Source organism: Rhinatrema bivittatum, chromosome 6 (genome assembly GCF_901001135.1).
Source record: "Rhinatrema bivittatum chromosome 6, aRhiBiv1.1, whole genome shotgun sequence".
Taxonomy (NCBI): Eukaryota; Metazoa; Chordata; class Amphibia; order Gymnophiona; family Rhinatrematidae; genus Rhinatrema; species Rhinatrema bivittatum.
Window position 1 is genome coordinate 192,138,576 of NC_042620.1, and position 19,544 is coordinate 192,158,119.

Here is a 19,544-nt window from a genome sequence, read left to right on the forward strand (position 1 = left end):
GGGAGTATTTGGTGTTATGAAACAGATATGTGTTAGAGAAATATTTCCTCGTGCCCACAAGGAGAAATTTCCACTGGTCCCAGGTCTGTAGTGTAATTGTGAGTGGTAGAGGGATTTCTCCCTCTACCTTCCTTGTCTCTTTGGGTTGCCAGGTGAGGGCTTTAAGAAGGAAAGATCCTTGCTCGATGTCCACCCATCGTGGTGTTTCTCCTTTCCTATGCCAAGAAAGGACAGCAGTGAGCTGCTGCATAGTCCTATTGGAGTTTAGGCACCCCCGATCCTCCTCAGAGCTTGTGTCTATAAAGATTAACTTGCGCTATCCTAGGGGGTCTCCGCTTCCACATAAATGCGAACAGGCGCTTTTGCCATGTTTTCAATATAGCGGTGGGGTTATTTATTTATTTAGCACTTTTCTATACCGATATTCATGTAACAAGTTTCAAATCACTTCGGTTTACATTATAACGATAACCATCGCATAAGAATGCATTACATTAAACAATGTAATATGTATTGGTAATATGGATATGTACTGGTAAGGATTGGAACAGGTAATTAAATTTAGGAAGTACTGTCATCTTTAATATCGCGATTCGCCCGGTCCACGAAATGGGCAAGGATGCCCAGTTCTCTAAGTCCCGGAAGATTTTGGCTGCAAGAGGGATAAAACTGAGTTTAAATAAGTCTTCCAATTTTGTGCCTATCATGATTCCCAAATATTTTATTTTTGTCCCCGCCCATTTCAGGGGAAATTGTTGTTGCAGTGGTGCAGCTTGTACTGCGGGAAGGGATATATTTAATACCTCTGACTTGTCTAGGTTTAAACGAAAACCTGACACCGAGCTGAATTCCAACAATTTTTCTACTAGACTGGGTAAAGACTGTTGAGGGTTAGTTAGTGTAAACAGCACGTCGTCTGCAAAAAGTGAAAGTTTATAATCCTCTGTCCCCACCTGAATACCCGTAATGGACCGTTCCTCACGAATCTTCGTGGTGAGTGGCTCCAGAAACAAACGCAAATAGCAAGGGAGACAAGGGGCATCCCTGACTTGTTCCTCTGGAAATTGGAAATGGATCCGAGTAGACCCCATTTACCTTAACCCTAGCCCTCGGATTTTCATAAAGTTTGGATATCCACTTTAAAAATCTAGGGCCAAAGTTCATCTTTTCCAGTATTTTGAACAAAAATTGCCAGTGGACCATGTCAAATGCTTTTTCAGCTTCGACAGCTAACAATATGGCCGGGATTTGGTTTTGCTTTGTCTTCCATAAGAGGTCTATAATTTTCCTAACATTATCCGCTGCTTTGCATCCTGGAATAAAGCCAGCCTGATCAGGGTGTGTCAGTTTAGCCATCACTCTATTAAGGCGCGTAGCTAGAATTTTGGCTAGGAGCTTTAGGTCTATATTTATTAGGAAGATGGGTCGGCAGGACCCACACTCCAAGGGATCTCTCCCCGGTTTCGCCAGTATGGTGATGCCTGCAACATTATCCCCTTCTCGGAGAGCATTAAAGGCCTCCAGCAAGTAAGGTGATAGATGGTCCATAAATTTTTTATAGAACATACCCGTATACCCATCGAATCCCGGTGCTTTGTTGACTTTGAGAGCTTTGATGGCTTGGTGGAGCTCAATTGGGGTTATAAAGCCTTCAAAATATTGGTTTTCATTTTCTGTTAGTGTGAGTAAAGTGATTGTATCGAAATCAGCCTCAATGCTTGCCAGTGGGATGTATAACAAGCCATAGAATTGTTGAAATCTTTGCTGTATCTTCTCTGCAGAGTCCAGCACAGAACCATCTGCCACTTTGATCTTAGTTTTTTGATTTTGTGCTGTTTCTTCAGTTTTCTTGATAGCAGTCTGCCTGCTTTATTGCCCCATTCAAAATAGTCTTGTCACATCAATTGTAATTTATAGGCTATATCACTCGCGTGCAGTGCCTTTAATGCACCTCGAGCGCTCTGGAGCTGAGTATAGACTCTGGGAGAAATATCTGAAAGTAACACACTAACTTTCGCCTGTGTTGTCTTCTTTTGGTAGGAAGCTTGAGAGATGAGTTTACTCTGAAGAACGACTTTTAAACATTCCCAAAGTAGTGGTTTGGAGTGCGGATTTGTTCTGTTAAATTGTTGATACTGATCTATCTCCGAACGCATTTTCTGGCAAAATGAGTCATCTTCCAATAGAGAGTCGTTTAATTTCCAGTACTTTAACCCCGTCTGTGATCTGCGGGTCTGTACTGATACCCATCTGACCACATAATGGGGCCAATCCCCGGTTCTCTCAGTTGCAAACTGAGCAGTTTATCCACGAAAAAATAATCAATACGGGAATAAGAGTGATGGGGGTGTGAAAAGAAGGTGTAATCCTGCATGGTAGCATTTCTATGGCACCAAATATCCAAGGCATCTCTTTCCCTAATAAATTTCTTAAGACGTTTGCAACCCTCAGAAGCCCCTATTCCCTCCACCCGACGAGTTATCCAAGCGTGGTTGGATGGTGAGATTAAAATCTTCCGCCATAATCAGGTGGCCCTCCTCTACCGTGTTCAATACATGGTCCACTCTATCCAAAAACTCCTGTTGGGCACTATTCGGAGCATAGATATTCATTAGTGTATAGATTTCTTTATCTAAATCTATTTGTAGTAATAGATAACGTCCCATAGGGTCTGCTACGTTTTTGAGAACCGTACCCTGAAAATCTTTATGTAAAAGTATGCTGACTCCTGTATACTTCCCCATCTTGGAAGCCGTTCCATGAAATTGTCGTGGGTAGAGCAGCCATTGAAGCAATCGTTCATATCTTTTTTTCAAATGCGTTTCCTGAATAAGTATGATGTCTGCCTTTGATTGTTGAACCTCAGTTCTAAAAAACTGCTGTTTTTGAGGACTGTTTAGGCCTTTCACATTTAAAGATCATAATTTAATAGACATTTTATTGGTCCAATCAGACCCCGATCATCTCCCCAAACGTGGGAGCTGTTCCTCCCCTTTTTGGTGCCCACTCCCCATTGTGCCCCAGCCACTATGTAAAGAATGCCTGTTCCAGTGTGCCTTCCGTTCATTAAGCTGTATAACAAACTTACTCTTGACAATATCCTGCATACGTACATTATGTGAATCTTTCTGTGGAATCCCTTCTCTTCCCTCCCCCATATTTCGTAGGTGCCTCACAGAGTTGTGCTCTTGGCATTTCTGTGTCAGCTGTGGGGGTCGAAACCGATCACGGAGCCAACCCCCATCCCGAGCCCAGCCCGCCGCCCACCACATATAATATTTAAACATTTAAACAGAGATCAAACCTCGATCAAACTAGTAACATGAAACATAGCAGAAAGTGGAACCATCAATGCGGGAATCTTGTCCAGCTTAGGTGTAGGTGACTTCCTTCATTGCCACCCAGCTTTTATCATCCTTTCCCTTTATCCTGGTCGGATGCACTGTCCCCAGAATTCCTTCGAAGTCTTTTGCCACCGTTGCGGACCCTCTGCCATCTAGGGGTGTCCACAGTTGCAGATGGTGTTGGACTGCCTAAAGTCGTTTTCACGTGGTGTCCTGCTGTTTTTAAGATGGCCGCTGCGTCTTCTACATTTTGGACTTTAGTGGTGTTGCCATCAATGGTAATTGCAATTCCAAAAGGGAACAACCAACGATATCGAAAGTTCTCTCTTCTGAGCACCGCTGTGATCTCCTTGAATTCCATCCTCTTCTTTAAGGTCAATGGGGAGAGATCCGTATAAATCTGTATATTATGGGTCTCCCATTTCCATGTGGGTTGCTTTCTTGCAATTTGATAGATTTTTTCTTTTATAGGATATTTGGTAAAACTTACTATGATATCCCTAGGGGGCCGGAGGCCCAGAGTTCTGTGGGCGCGTTCTAGCTCTATATTTAAAGCAGGTTCTGATTCTGGGTTATTGTCCTTTTGTTGTAGTAGAAAGGCACATAATCTCTGTATGGTTGCCCCGCAGTCCGCATAAGCCTCCATGTCTGGAATTCCTCTAAACCTCAGATTATTGCACCTGCTTCTGTTTTCTAAATCTTCCAGTTTGGCATGCAAGTCTTCTGAGTCATGTGTGACATTTTTTACTGCCTTCTGTAAGCTCTCCATCTTTACTGATTGCGCATATCACAGTCATCCACCCATCTCCCATTATCAGCCATTTCTTCCTTTAATTGCTCCATAGTGGACAAAAGTTCCCTTTTATTGTCTTTCATCTCTTTCCTGAGATCCCCAAACCATCGGCGAAATTAGTCTCTTGTGGGGAGGTCGGGTGCCGGCGCTGTTGTTCCCCTCGGTTCGCCCTCTCCCTCGGGTACCTGTACGCTGGAGTCCAAGGCTTCAAGCATGCCGGCGGGCCCGTCTTCTGTCCCGGCGGAATTTGAGAAAGCAAATTGCTTAAATTCGGGTCCTTTTTTTTTCTGAGCCATCTCGGTCGGTTCGCTATGTATATCGGGAGGCCGGATCTCTGTATTTCAATTTTCAATCGTGGTTTCGGCGGGAGCTAGGCTCGGGCTGGACGGGAGCTTGAGGTCATGCAGCCAACTTGCTCCGCGGCGGAGCTCCCCCCTTATTCCATTTTCTTAGGTGTTCATTAAGAGTCCCTGCACTGAGGGAGAAAGGATCAGCCCTGAGCTCCCGCGGAGCCTGACATTTTTGAGCCCCACAAGGCTTGTCTGTTGCTGCAGACTCTGAAAAAGAGCTGCCCTCCCCCTCCTGGAAGGCACCTCGAGCAAATCCCAGTCCTAGAAAGCCATGCGGCCGATTCCCCACATGTTATACACCAGGATGGCCACAGCATGGTGGGGGAAAAAAAAAACTGCTCAAAAAACGTGGCGAAATTGGCCAAAAACGCGGCAATTCAGGTGGTCCTGGATTGCAGCTGACCAAAAAAGAAAAATTTGTAGTTTTTTTTTTACACAATGCTCAGAATCACAATGGGTGAAGAGAGGGACCAGACCATCGATAATCTCATCCCCTGGCTGCTTACCTTGCAGGAGCTCCATGGGGTTACCAACCCCAGTTCCTATAACCTGCTACCAGAGAGGATGACCCCGCAGGATCTAGCACCCCTCTGGGAGGATAGGGAGAACACTGCCTTCTGTAGTAGAGTCTCTTCTTGTTCCTTCTTTTTTTTTTTTTCTAAGTTGCTTGATTCAAATTAAGCTAGCTCACTTTTTTGTTAGATTTTAAGGGATAGCCTAACCCCAGCAACTGGGCAAGTCTGCAGGGTTTGCACCACCTCCATCTGCTGGAGACAGAGAAATACTGAAGGGATGCAGGTGGCACACCAGGTTATGTAGGGTGCCTTTTAAGTTTATCTCTGTCTCCACCCGCTGGAAGAGCGGCATAACCCATGGTCTGGACTGATCCGGGTTCGTACAGGGAACTGCTGGAGACCAAGAATACAGGAAGACTGCAGGTAACACTCTGTGTTATGTAATAAAAATATAGTAAAGATTTTCTTCTCTGTCTCCATCTGCTGGTAAGGGAGAAAAATCTATTCACCTGGATTGGTCTGGGGACAATAAGGAAAAAACAGCCTTTAAACTAGATGATGGGGGAAAGCAGACAATCGCTCAGAAGCACAGATTTCGGAAAGTGTACACTTGAAGGGTACTAACAAAACAGGGAAGCTTGGATATCCCGATAGAGAAGAGGTATGCGCTCAAGTACTATTTTTAAGGCACTATTTTTAAGGTACTATTTTTAAGGTACTATTTTTAATTCTGAAAATTCACCTTTGAGGAAATCTACCACAATAGTATTTAACTTTCAAAAGTGTATCAGCAAAATTCTTCACAGTTCTTCTCCCGGTCACTTTCCTGTTTTGTGGCTACTTGTTCCCCTCCAAAATGATAGATTGTCCTTGGATTTCTGCACCACACAAGTATGATTTTTCAATTATTTGTATTAAAGTATATCACCAAAACCCTTCATAATTCTTTCAATGTTTACGTTCAACTTCCCTAGACCCTCTGGCAGGTCTACTCTTCTATGGATTTTCAATTCATGATGAGGGCATGACTAAGTATGGTGATCTATGAAAACTTCAAACCCATCACCTCAGAAATAAAAACAAAAAACATTATGGTAAATCTTAATGTTTAACTATTACCTTCATTCTGTATGTATGCTAGTGGTACTGCTTTCCAGTAGAAAGCTTTACTTACTTGATGCTCTTTGCCACTAAATTAACAATGTAAAACCCTTTTATTTTAAATCAATAGCAAAATTTGAAGTATTTGAAACACCTTTTTGCTCCTATTTACAAAGTGAAGCCCTTTAAAAAGTTAAAAGTGTGATGGATACCTTGGGGGTTTTCTCAATCTCTACCAGGCACATCCGACAGTTTCCAGCCACAGAAAGCCGTTCATGGTAGCAAAAGCGGGGAATCTGCATCCCCATCTTCTCACAGGCCTGAAGAGAAAAAAACAAGAGAATGAAATATTACAGATTCCCTCCACTTTTTTTTTTTCAATCAAGTTGGAATATATTATATGCTCCGTGCTGGCTGGATCTTGTTTTTTTCTTTTTCACTGCCAGAAATTTAGTTTCCTTTGACTTTTTGCATGGATTGGCACATAAAACCCTTACTTTGCCTATCCAAACTGCAGGAGCCATTGCACCACTGCACAAGCATTAGTTAAGAACACAAAAGCATAGATTCTACTTTGTTTAAAAACTGTATAGGACAAGTGGAGTTGAGACTGCACCCAAGGAATATTCAGTTTTGTAGGTTTACATTTCTACAAATACGAGGGATACCACTGTTACCTGTATAGTTAAATTATACTCTAGTACAGCCAGCTGTAAGCCATATGCCCTGTGTGAGTCAGTCCCAGTTTAACCATGTTGGGAGGAGCAGGTCTGCTACAAGCCTGAGGCACAAGATTGATGCTGGATATGAAAAGCGCTATTAAATCTTCCACAAAGTCAATTTGCTGTGCTTTATTTTCAAGTATTTGTATCTGTGCTTAATTTGTTTTCTCACCAAACAAAATGTATATTTTTGAGCAATTAAATAAGAAATAGAAAAAAAATAACTCTTTAAAAACAGAGATTTCACAAAATCCCTGCAGATCATGTCAACTTTACTAGTTGTAAAAGATCGCAGTCTGCCCACTGTGTGACATATTGCTTTTACAGTATTTCTAACTGAACCTCCTATGCCAGAAGCTCAAATTGATTTTAGCCAAAGCAAGTCAGCATTAACAGGAAACATTATTCAGCCAAAATGTGTGAATAGTGCTACCAAGTTGTGCTGTCACCATATTTCCATTGCTACTTTAATAAAAACTAAATCAAATACCAACTGAAAAGCTACTGTTGGTATTGAACTATGGGGCACCATGCAGATGACAGGAGGGCATGAAAGAATCTCTGCCACAGACGTGCAACATATTATGCAAGCACTTGGCATTCTTGATGTCAGATAAGACAAATACTCGCATTAAGTGTACAAACCCTCGTTAGGCTGATGGCAGGTCCTTGCAGGTCAGTGTTTCCCTTACCTGAAGCACTGTAGTTCCTGGTGGCACCATAACTGGTTGGCCATCAACAAACACTTCAATCAGGTTGCTGGCTGCTGTGGCTGTTGTCCGTACTGCAAAATGCAAAAGGAAGTCAATTTAAAATTCCCCAAATGTCTGGCATTCCAGCTCATTCTGCAGTTGTTTACTTGAAAAAATTCCTAGAATGGAAATGCTGTCAGTTAAGGTTGAGTTAGCAGGAGCACCATGCAAAGAGAAATCAAGGAAATGATCTCTTTTGGATGCAGAGAATTGTTGAGAACAGTCCAAAAGCAATCTAAGACTAAGTTAGACATTTGTGAAAACAAAGTCTTAGAGAGAAGCTGTGCAACGGATCAGCAGAGCCTGCTGGTAATATGACCTGAGACTAAACAAAAGGCAAATATACAAAAAGGAAGAGCAGCAAGAGAGCATTACTACCTCAGCCCTCTGCCATCTTGGATTCCATGGGAATCAGTATTAATTGTATTATTTGGTTTGGTTGCTAGCCTGTCTTCTAAGCACAACAGCCTTCAGTATCACACAAAAGGGATGACCTGGCAGGTATTATTATGCACTCTATAAATATATGAACATTTATGATAGAATGGACAATATTACACAAAATTTGACAACATTGGAACAGATGTATGGAGACAGAAATATAATTTGCACAAATCTTTCAGCCTTTCACCACTGAAGGATGTCCATACTCACAAAAAAACCCAAAAAAATGATTTCTTACTTTTTGTGTTGAACATAAAATAAAATAGGTTTGACAGTGTCTGATCTTCTGTCAAGAAAAGACGGTAAAACGTCTAACAGCACTGACCATTCTCGAGACTGAGGAGCTGAGCCGCAAATAGACACTTGTGCTAGGAGCATGCAATAGTCTTTAAAAGCCAGCTGGACATCTGAAGAAGAAGATTCCTCCGAAACCCTGCAGAGTCAGGCGTTTCAACAGCAAGCTAACACAGTATTTTAAACAGCGTCTTAATAGCAGACTAACATAGCTTTGGCACAAAAACATTTTTTGGCAGAGACCTCTTGCCTCTCAGCTACTTACCAGCAGATTATGTATCTTTGACAAAAGAACATTTAATCTGAGGGCCTGTCTGTTCATTATTTTCAATGCAGACAAGCACCATCCAAAAGCACCAAATCTGCTTATTCAATGAGATTCATGTTTTGAGTCTACAATAGCAACTGATGATTATACTTTAGCACATTGAAGCATTTTGCTCTTAGGGTCACTTGGTTTGTTATCCGGGACTCAGGGCTATATGATGGTTGCTATTAATTAAATACAACATTTATTTTATGTTCAACACAAAACGTAAGAAATCATTTTTTTGGGTTTATATCATTATTTTTTCTTACATATAAAGGTTCTATTTATTGAGTACTCACATATGACATCCTGCCAAGCTTTATAATGCTATGTATATACAATCATACTATACATATATATTATTCCTTTTACATTTTGCAGGTTCTCACCATTGTTCTTTGTAGAAATGCATTCACTGGTGGAATGAGTGACCCCTGCTAAAGCTCTGCGGATTGCAGGAAGCCGCAGCATGGTGCTGAAAGAAAACAGGAGAGACCACTCAGTAAGCAGCTCCAGCACATCTGGAAATGTAAGCATCATAGGCTCCAGTTCTCATAGTAACATTGTCTCAAAAAAAGAGAACCCCCAAGGTCTTAGACAATGTGGGAGTGAAAGGATCTCAAACTTTTTGCCCTAGTATGATACATTTATATTATGTCTAATTTATTTTACTGTTCTTGAAATATAATTATAGCTTGTAGGGTTACTATTTTATTGCATTTATAATGCATTGATTTTATTTATTGTATTTATAATGTTTTTATTGTACATCACTATGATATCTGGTTGGAATGTGGTATGTTAAGAAATAAACTAATCAAATGACTAAGTCTTTGTCCATGATCCCACAAACAGGAATGGGAGCAGGGATCCAGTTCTGGCATGAAGCATATTATAAATTAATATCAGAAGTTGTAAAACAAAAAAGGTCAATGTTAAACTGTATCATCACTTTCCATTTACTCAAACGTCTTACTGATGGGTACTAGAGCTGTACAATTTCCCGGTTTCCCATACTGGGCTTCAAACTGAATTTGCTGGTAATATATCCAGAGGTTCTGGTGGCAAATCAGCTAATCTAGTACTGGAGGGCATGAGAGAGGGCAAAACAGATGAGAGGAAAGCAGAGAGCAGTCTGGAGCAACAACATCAGAAAATGGCCATGATCTGGAAACATGAAAGCTGAGTACAGACAAAACTTTTTTCCACTTTTCGGCACTTCAAAGTGGATTACAGTCATGAGCACACATTGTCCAAAAGGAGACAAAAATGTACACATTAACAGAGTCTTCTCCACAAAGCTGAAGAGAAGTAGAAAAATGGCAGAAAAAAAAAATTAAGCAGCCTATCTAGCCTGTCTATCCACATCAACTGCTCAGATGTACAATATTTATCACTCCTGAGATTCCCTGTGTTTATCCCATGCTTTCTTGAATTCAGATACTGTCCTTGTCTTCACCACGCCCACTGAGAGGCTGTTCCATGCATTCACCACCCTCTCTGTAAAGAAATACTTCTTTAGATTATTCTTGAGTCTACCTCCTTTCACTCTCATCCCATGACCCCTCATTCCAGAGCCTCTCCTTGCCATTGAAAGAGGCTCACCTCCAATGCATGGAAACCTTGGATTTATTTAAATGTCTCTATCATATATTCCCTCTCTCGCCTTTCCTATATGGTATACATATTTAAATCTTTAAGTCTGTCACCATATGCGGTATAACAAAGACCACCGAGCATTTTAGTAGCCATCCTCCGGAACAACTCCATCATACAGTTTGAAACTACAAATGTGAAAATAGTGAGATGCTGAAGTGAAGCAATTTCTCAAATCTGGTACAGACTTGCATACAGAGATTTTATTTTAGGTTCAGGAGTTTTTCTCCTTCTCCCATCAAAACTGGCCACAATGGTGCAATGGCACCATGAGTATGTCATCTGCACCTGACCAAGGACTCCTGATGGCAATGCAGCAAACTAGCCTAGAAAAGGGATGTTCTAATATTGTTGCACATTTAAAAGCAGGATTCAGGCACAGATAATAATCATATTACCATCACCATTCAGTGTGAGATAACTCTTACAATTTCCTATGCATGCCCAATTGGAACTAGCACTGTACTGTGGTAGAGTCTGCATCTCTCAGTTTCCACTATTTATTAATGCTATCCTTTAACAATTCTATCCATGGTGAAAATGGGAATATGAGAATTATTTTAGAAAAGCAATAGAAACCAGTTCCCTAAATAGCTGACTTCAAGCTCACCTAAACCTATTTACAAACACTGCCTTGTTTTTATTCTTGGTTTTTTTTTTTAACACTATCCCGTATACAAAGGCAAACAGATCTTTAACCACATTCCACCCTGGGACTGTAACAATAATTCACAGGTGGTGTACAGGCGCACCCCTGGTTTCATCGCAGCTTTTATTTTTCCAAGGAAGGAAGTTGTGTAGAGTCTGCAAAAAAATCAACCCAAAGGAACATGAACAAACATTACAGCTCCTTCCTTTCGAAATACCAGGACAAGATCAGAAGGGAGAGGACCTGCGTCTTTGCAGCAACGCCACTATCCGGGGTGACCTCCACTGAAAAGAGAAAGGCGCTAGGAGTGGGGATGGATTCCAAAAAACTTCACCATATACCAGTGAACAAAAAATAAAAGAGGAAGACAAGAGACTTCACCGGGATCCCTGGACGGAATACCGCGACAAAAAAAAGCAACCGTGAGCGACCGAGCGTCGGCAGGAGAGAAAGGCTCCTGCCGGGGTTCGGGGGCAGCGGCTTCGGGGAGTGGGAGAATGTTGTGCCCAGGTCAAATCCCTGCCCGCCAGTCTAAATATTTACATCGGCAACCGCATGGTCTTCTGCTGCAAGCTGGAGCCTTCAGCCAGACTCTGAAGGTGACCCCGGAGCTCGCCTCCGCCGAGAAACTAGAAAATCCAAGCGCCAACCCACCTTCCTTGTAGTACTCCCCCTATGCCAATACATCTTCTACATATCGCCAATCCGTAATACCCCTCCTCCCATTTCCTAGCGGGCCCCTTCGATTCCCGACCTCGTGTAGTTGCCTAGACTCACCCACCCTGCGCAGCTGGCGGGGCAGAGCGCAGCACTCCAGGCCGAGGCTGCAGGCCTGTGTTCCGCTTACCTCTTTAGCTGTAGATGTGTGTGTGTTTTTTTCCCTCTCGCTCCGCCCTCCCCCTCAGCTTCGGGCGGCTGCCGGATCGCAGTTTCCTCCCCGGCGAACGGGCGGCTGCGCTCCCTCCCTCAGCTCCGGGATCTCTGCATGCGCCCGAGTCCCGGGTATTATTATAATAATAATAATAATAAAGAAGGGGGGGGGGAGTGGGGGATCGGTGATGGTAAAGGGAATCCCTGAATATATTCCCCGGCAAAGAAGGCAGGGCTGCAGAGAGACGCTCGCAGCCTCCCACAGCACCACTACAGGCACTGAGAGGACATAACACCAGAGAGCTGCGAAACGACAACTCTCCTACCATCTTGGAGGGAGAAGCACCAACAAGCACCAAAAAAAAAAGAGAGGAGCCATCCTGAGCCACATCCTTGCCTGGCAGAGAATTCCCTCTGAAGCTTTTGCCTTTTCATAGGGGTATAGTTTTCTTCAGGGAGAGATGGGGGATTTGAGAAAGGGGGGAAACATTTTAAAGATGATTTTCTTATAAGGTTTTTTTTTTTTTCTAAATTATTTTTTTCCTTTGTATGCTTGATTACTCAGTAAATTGGGACTTTTGAGTTTTCTGTCCGAGTGGCTTGTGTGTGGAAATGTGGTTGCTGACTGCTTTCTCAGATGTGTTGGAAATGGAAATTATAGTGGGACAAGGACTCTCTAAGCAGTGTCTTGTATCTGTACCTTTTTAGCTTTTAAAGTGTTATACTGTACAAAGAAATTGTAGTGTAGTTATGTATGCGTGCCATATAGAAATATACAACAGAGACTGTAGATTACTTTCAGGTTATAGCTGTCCTGTAGAATGAGTAGGTAGATATTAAATCAGCTGATTTGTAGGGAAGTGATATTTAGTAATAGGAGGAAAAAGGCCAGAAACTAAACAGCATTACTTGATTTCTATATCTGCTTTACCATTTATTTATTTGATATTTGTATGCCGCTATATCCTTGGTTCTATGCGGATTCTAGTACTACTTACATAATAAAAACATTAAAATGACTGATCATGGGACAAAATACAAGAGTTCAACTAGACATAATCTGAACAATCGGTTGCATGCTATGATGTACTGCAGTCCTAAATTTTGTTCATGGATCTCTTTTCAAACTAATCAGTCTCCTGGCAGCAGGTTAAAAGCTTTTCTGAATAAGAAAGCTTTCAGCTGTTTAAAAATCTTTATACAGGTTACTGTATAATAACTCTTCAAAGAATAATTTTCTTATGATGTACAAATCATTTGATTTGATTTTTATTCTTCATTTTGATTCTTTAGAGCAGATTACAGTCAGATTTACAATCTAAGGACCTTATTTACTAAACATTTGCCTCATAGACACAAACAAGCCCGATACAAAATGGGGGTCAGCGCGTCCAAAATGCATGTCCAATTGAGCTCATAGGTAATAGCGCTCATCAACATGAATTTACATGTGATGAGCGCTATTACCTGTTTCCCCCGATTCAAAAAAAAAAAAAAGTGCGGCTGACACGCACATTTTAACCCGCAAAAATTAACACCTACCTGGAGCAGATGTTAATTCTTGAGGAGCCCAAACAAATTACAAAAAATCAAGAAATACTGCTTTTCAGTTCCTTTTTTCGTTTCCTCTAATTTAATATCATTGTGATATTAAGACAGAGGAACCAAAATAGGAGAATTAAAAAAAAAAAAAAAGCGTGTCAGTTGAGCCCAATTTTGCAGCAGTGGAATCGTGGCTGACTGAAGATCTTGGTATACATCAACCCATATCATTGCCCTTTGGACAAATAGTGGTAACATTTATCAGCCATAATAGAGGTTTTAGGTTCTTAATATATTGGCAGGGGTTTGTTAAGCACCAGTGCACTGTGTTACTCTGAGACATGATGACATTTGTTTGTTTGTTTATTTATTTAGGAATTTTATATACCGTTGTTCTAAAAGAAGATCACTACAGTTTACAAAATCAGCATCAATATTCTTAGTCAACATTCCCACACTATGTCAACATCCATATTCCAGGTCAACACTACAGCAGATACATATCCTAGTTCATATTCATACAATTTCTAGGTCAACACAACTGCCAATACAAATTCTAATTCTACTTACAATCACTATATATCATTCATTGCTTTTTGCTCTCTCCACTAACATTGTCTCTAGTACTGACATTGAAGCTATTGGCATATTAGCATTTTACATTAAATAGTATTCATTTCTAAAGAGCCATGTTTTCAGTTCTCTGATGTAGTGATTCTGGAAGAGAGTTTCACAACTTGGGGCCTGCTATGGAAAACATTCGGTCTCTTATTTGCGTTAGGTGTGTGTACCAGTAGAAGGCACCATTAGAAGTCCTTTGTTTTGTGATCTTAGTGCTCTCTGTGGTGTGTAATGTTGTAGTGTCACTCCTAATAAGCATGGGTTAATAATTGTTGATGATACTGGAAATTATAGTTAGTACTTTTATAATGCATTCTGGATTGTACAGGAAGCCAGTGCAGTGCTATCAGTGAGGGGGTGATGAGGTCAAATGTCCTTGTCCCTAGTAATAGTCTAGCAGAGGCATTTTTGAGTAGTTGAAGTGGTTTTAGTAGTCCTGAGGGTAGGCCTAGTAATAGGGAGTTGCAGTAGTCTAAGTTTGAAAATATTAGTGTTTGTAAGACAGTGCGGAAGCCCTGTATTGTTAATAAAGGTTTCAGTCGATGTAATATTCTTAGCTTGGAGTATCCTGTTTTGATTAATTTGCTTATATGCTTTTTCATAGTGAAGTTCTCATCGCCCTGTATTCCTGGGTCTCTTACTTGATGTGAGGGAGTGATATTAATAATTCCTAGATCTATGGTTGGCGGTTTGATTATTGAGGTGTCTCCTTAACCACACTATTTCAGTTTTTTTTGGGTTTAGTGTTTGTTTCAGTTGAAAGCGTTTTTGTTATATAGCCTTCATGTATATTGATAGAGATGACGCAGTTTTTTCAATGTGTCGAAAGGGATGTAGAATTGTATGTCGTCTGCATAAAGGAAGAAGTTGATTCCTAGATTTGCTAGTAGTGCACATATGGGAAGTAAATAAATGTTGAATAGTGTGGCTGAGAGTGCTGAACCATGGGGGACACCTGTATTGATTGGGAATGTGTCAGAAATTTCATTTCCCAGTTTGACTTGGAATGTCCTATCTTTTAGGAAGGAAGAGAACCATTTGTTAACATTTCTGTCAATTCCAATTTCTCTCAGCTGGTGGCATAGCAGGGTATGGTCAACTGTGTTGATTGCTGCTGTTAGGTCAGTTAGTACCAGGATATATGATTCATTGTTGTCAAACTCCTGTAGGACAGGGTCGGCCAAGGAAACGAGTAGGATTTCTGTTGAGTGATTTTTTTCTGAATCCAAATTCAGTATAATATATTAATGTCTTCTCGGTGGTTCTCTAATTGTTAACACTGCTTTTTCTAGGACTTTGGATATTGGTCAGTAATTGTCCCAATCATTGATTCTGCCAGTTTTATTTTTTACGGTTTGGTTTAATCACTGTTATGGTTATGAGGTGTTGGAGTGGATTTTGGGGTACTGCTGTGATGGCCACTCCCACGGGGAGGAGCCCCGTGAGGAACCACAGTACTAGGCTAGACTCTATACACGCAGACACAGAGAAGTTGTATTTATTGTACAGTTCGATGGTACTGCCCGGAGAGCGGGCAGCAGTGAAGGTAACCCAGTGAAGTAGTCCAGGGGTCCTCAGCAGAGGAGACCGGGCTCACACTCGAGTAGGATAGGCAGCGCGGCGTAGCAGGGACAGGTCCCGGATGTAGATCCAGAGCGCTGAAGATGAGACAGACTGAAAGGGTTAGTACTCACTGAGGTAGAAAGCTGTATAGTTGAAGGTCCTGGCAGGCAGAAGTTGTTCAGTGGCAGGCACCAGATTAGGGAGAGCAGGCCCTCGAGGAGCAAGTACCCGGTATCCCAAGATAGGTTCCTGAAATAGAGCAGAAGGGCCCCCGAGGAGCGGGTACCCAGGTTAGTGAAGAATTACCCTGAAGGGCAGAGAGAGAGCTTCCTGCGGCAGCTGGGAAGCGGCAGAGCAGCTTAGACCGGAGGCATTCCAATCCTTGCTAACTCAGTTTGTTGGCAAACGAAGGGCAGGCTAAATACCAGGATGTAATGATGTCACTCGGAGGGGACGCTCCCGAGGTTCCTGCCATGACGTGGATAAAGACGTGGGTGGCGTGCTCGGGTGCACCCTAGGGAGGCCCTCAGGAAAATCATGGCGAACACTGTCGCCGTTGCCGTTCTGGGGACGCCGGAGAAAACAGCATGAAGACGCGGCAGCAGCCATCTTCCCAAGGCTTGAGGAGAGAAAAGGAAGAAAGGTGTGGCACAGAGGTCGAAGCAGTCTGAGACCGACGGACCCAACAATCACAGCTTGTTTTGTCCTATCAGGGACCAATCCTTCTGCTAGGGAATGGTTTGTTATTGTTTTGAATATTGGAATCTTTACGCTGTTTACTTTTTTTAGGGTATTTGCAGGGATAGGGTCCAGTGAATGGGGAGCAGGCTTCATTTTTGTGATGATTTGATTTATTTCAAATTTAGAAACTGGGTTGAATGAGTTCCATTTCACTTGGCCCAATTTTTCAGGCTCTTTTTTGTTGGTAGGCAGGTAGAGATATTGTTTAACAGCGAAGTAGCATATTCATTGTGCGACATCACATGAAACAGCCTGGCAGTATTCTTTTTTTTGCAAGTAGACAAGTGGACTTTACTATGGCATGTAGCGAGCTTTCTACCAAAGGCAAGATATTATATTTAAATAAACTGAATGGTGAAATTGGTTCTGTCAGGAACCAAAATGTTAGAAGAATTAATAACATTTATTAACTTTTTGACTGTCTGATCCTATCATTCAGTTTTCTTTTTCTGTGTGTTTAAAAGCCTTGCTGTTTTTTTAACCAAATGCACACATTTCATCAAATATTTTTCTCCTGAATTGTTTGAGATGAGTGTAGCTCTCCTCTCTCTCCTTTTCTGTTTAACAAAATACATTTAACAAGAAAAAATTTTTTCAACTGGGAGAAAGCTTTTGTGAAAAAAAAGATTAGGACATCCTCATACCAGGGATGAAAGAAGGTAGAAGAGTCCTCCCAGTGTGTGCAAAAGAGCAACGTTTTGCAAGACCAATTGAAAGTAAAATTGTAGCTAACCCTCCAGGTTCAATCTGGTGCTTGTCTCAAAGGGCAACCAGCACCAATGTAGTCAAATCAGATCCTTAGAATTGTTGATGTGGCTCTGACCCTTATTTATTTTATTTATTTAGAGTTTTTATATACCGGCAATCATGAAAACATATCTTGCTGGTTTACATCGAACAGGAGTGCATTATAAACAAAAACTAGAACTGTGGTGTCCGAAAGTACAGTTACATTTAACAAGGGTAGCCGAACTTGGAGAAGGAAGAAGAGAGGAGAGAAAAGAGATGGTTAAACAATATACAATTTAAATATAGTATACAGAATAAATGTTATATACAAGAGGAGTGGTGTTTTAGGAGTCATTGGAATGTGTCATTGGGTTGTGTCCGGAAATGCTTGTTTGAATAACCAAGTCTTAAGTTTTTTCCTAAAAGTTGGGAGGCAGGGCTCCTGTCTGAGGTCTGTAGGAATGGAATTCCACAAAAGAGGGCCAGCTGTGGAGGTGGCGCGATCTCTTATGGTGATGTGTCTGGTCGTTTTCGCTGGGGGAACTTGGAGGGAGCCTCTATAAGCATCTCTAGTAGGTCTGGTAGAATTATGTGTTTGGAGAGGGAATTGAAGATCGAGAGTGGTAAGTTGATGTATAGTTTTGTAGGTGATGGTTATGGCTTTGTACATGATGCGGAAGTAGACTGGTAACCAGTGAAGCTCTTTCAGGACGGGGGATATGTGGTCTCTTTTCCTTGCGCCTGTCAAGATTCGGGCTGCTGAATTTTGAACCATCTGTAGGGGTTTGGAGTATGATGATGGTAGACCTAGCAATAGGGAATTGCAATAGTCTAGTTTCGAAAAAATGACTGCTTGGATGATCGTTCTGAAGTCTTGAGCGTGGAAAAGAGGTCTTATCCTTTTCAGGACCTGAAGTTTATAGAAGCAGTCTTTGGTTGTTTTGTTGATGTGTGCCTTGAAGTTTAGCCGGTTGTCTATTATTACTCCTAGGTCTCTAGCTTGTGTGGTAGGCAGATTGGTAGGAAGAGAACTGTTGGAGGTGTTGTTCTCAGGAGAGATGAGTAGGATTTCAGTCTTAGAGGAATTTAAGATGAGGTGTAGGCTGTTGAGTAGTTGTTTGATTTTTTTGTGGCATGATTCCCAGTAGTCAAGAGTATTAGAGTATGAGTCTTTGATAGGGATGATGATTTGAATATCATCTGCGTATAGGAAAAACTTTAGATTGAGGTCGGTGAGAAGTTGGCAGAGAGGAAGAAGGTAAATATTGAATAGAGTCGGAGATAAAGACGAACCTTGTGGGACTCCTATGGCAGAGTTGAATCTTGAGGATTCCTTGTTTTGGAGTTTAACTTTGTAACCTCTATTGTTGAGAAAGGTTTTAAACCAGGAAAGGACGGTGCCGCTGATTCCTATGGATGACAACTGGTTAAGGAGGATAGCGTGGTTGACCGTGTCGAACGCTGCGGACAGGTCCAGCAAGATCAATAGGTATGAATTTCCTTTGTCAAGGCCCAGTAGGATATGGTCTGTCAAAGAGATAAGGAGGGATTCTGTGCCTCGATTTTTTCGGAATCCGTGTTGTGGGGCGAAGAGAAGATTGTTGTCTTCGATGTAGTTTGAAAGTTGAGAGTTGACTAGTCTTTCCATGATCTTGGCGATGAATGGAAGGTTAGCTATGGGGCGGAAGTTGTTAGGGTCCTTCGGATCAAGGTTGGGTTTCTTTAGGAGTGGTGAGATTGAAGCCATTTTGAGATCATCTGGGAAGGATCCTTGGGCTAGAGAGCAGTTAATGATGTTTGTCAATGATGTGGCTATTGTGTCTGGAATAGATAGAAGTAGTTTGGTAGGGATGTGGTCTGCGGGGTGAGACGAAGGTTTCATTCTTCTCAAGATGGCATGTATCTCAGTGGAAGAGACGGGCTCAAAAGTGTTTAGGCTGGAGTTTTTGAAGGTTGGGTGTTGATATAATGGAAAGGCGTCAGCGGTATTGGAAGGCAGTTGAGTTAAAAGATTGTTGATTTTATTTTGGAAAAACTGAGCGAGTTCATCAGCTTTAGACTGTGCCATGTCGCAGGGGATTTCTCGCGGTATGGTTTGAGTGAGGCTGGAGACATAAGCGAAGAGAGCTTTAGCATCAAAGACCAGGTTGTGAATCTTAGATGCAAAATAATCTTTTTTTGATTTTGAGGTGAGGGCTTTGTACTGATATAGTGTGGATTTGTATGAAGAAATGGTGCTGTCACAAGGGGTTTTACGCCAAGTCGCTTCTTTCTTTCTTAAGCTTTGTTTTAGTTTTCTAAGTTCATTGGTGAACCAAGGCTGTCTGTTGGAGGCGTTGGTGTGAGATTTTTTTATAGTTGAAGGGCAGAGCTTGTTAGCTATGTTTTCTGTTATGTTGTTCCAGGAACGAATGGCAGTGTTCGGGTCGGTGAAATCTAATAGAGGGAGCTGTGAATCCAGCTGGTTGTGAAGGTCTTCTGGGGGGCATCGCCTCCTGTATTGGAATGAAGGTGAGCGGATATTAGGAGAGTTGGTTTCTTTCAGAGC

General features: G+C 41.8%; 1 protein-coding gene across 5 annotated transcripts in view; it reads right to left on the reverse strand.

Moving 5' to 3' along the window:
* Positions 1-11,998, reverse strand: part of NDUFS1 (NADH:ubiquinone oxidoreductase core subunit S1) — an 85,659-nt gene extending 73,661 nt beyond the window's left edge. Inside the window, exons 1-4 of one of the 5 annotated variants that reach the window (XM_029606327.1) lie at positions 11,778-11,998; positions 9,015-9,100; positions 7,518-7,609; positions 6,316-6,423 (exon numbers count right to left, since the gene is read on the reverse strand). In XM_029606327.1, coding sequence (XP_029462187.1) covers positions 6,316-6,423; positions 7,518-7,609; positions 9,015-9,096 — 282 coding nt within the window. In that variant the 5' untranslated portion in view covers positions 9,097-9,100; positions 11,778-11,998. Of the gene's footprint in view, positions 1-6,315; positions 6,424-7,517; positions 7,610-9,014; positions 9,101-11,473; positions 11,493-11,584; positions 11,604-11,707 lie in introns of those variants that run through there. The other 4 variants (XM_029606328.1, XM_029606329.1, XM_029606330.1 and 1 more) reach the window with 4 other exon arrangements.
* Between the last annotated feature and the right edge of the window lie 7,546 nt (positions 11,999-19,544).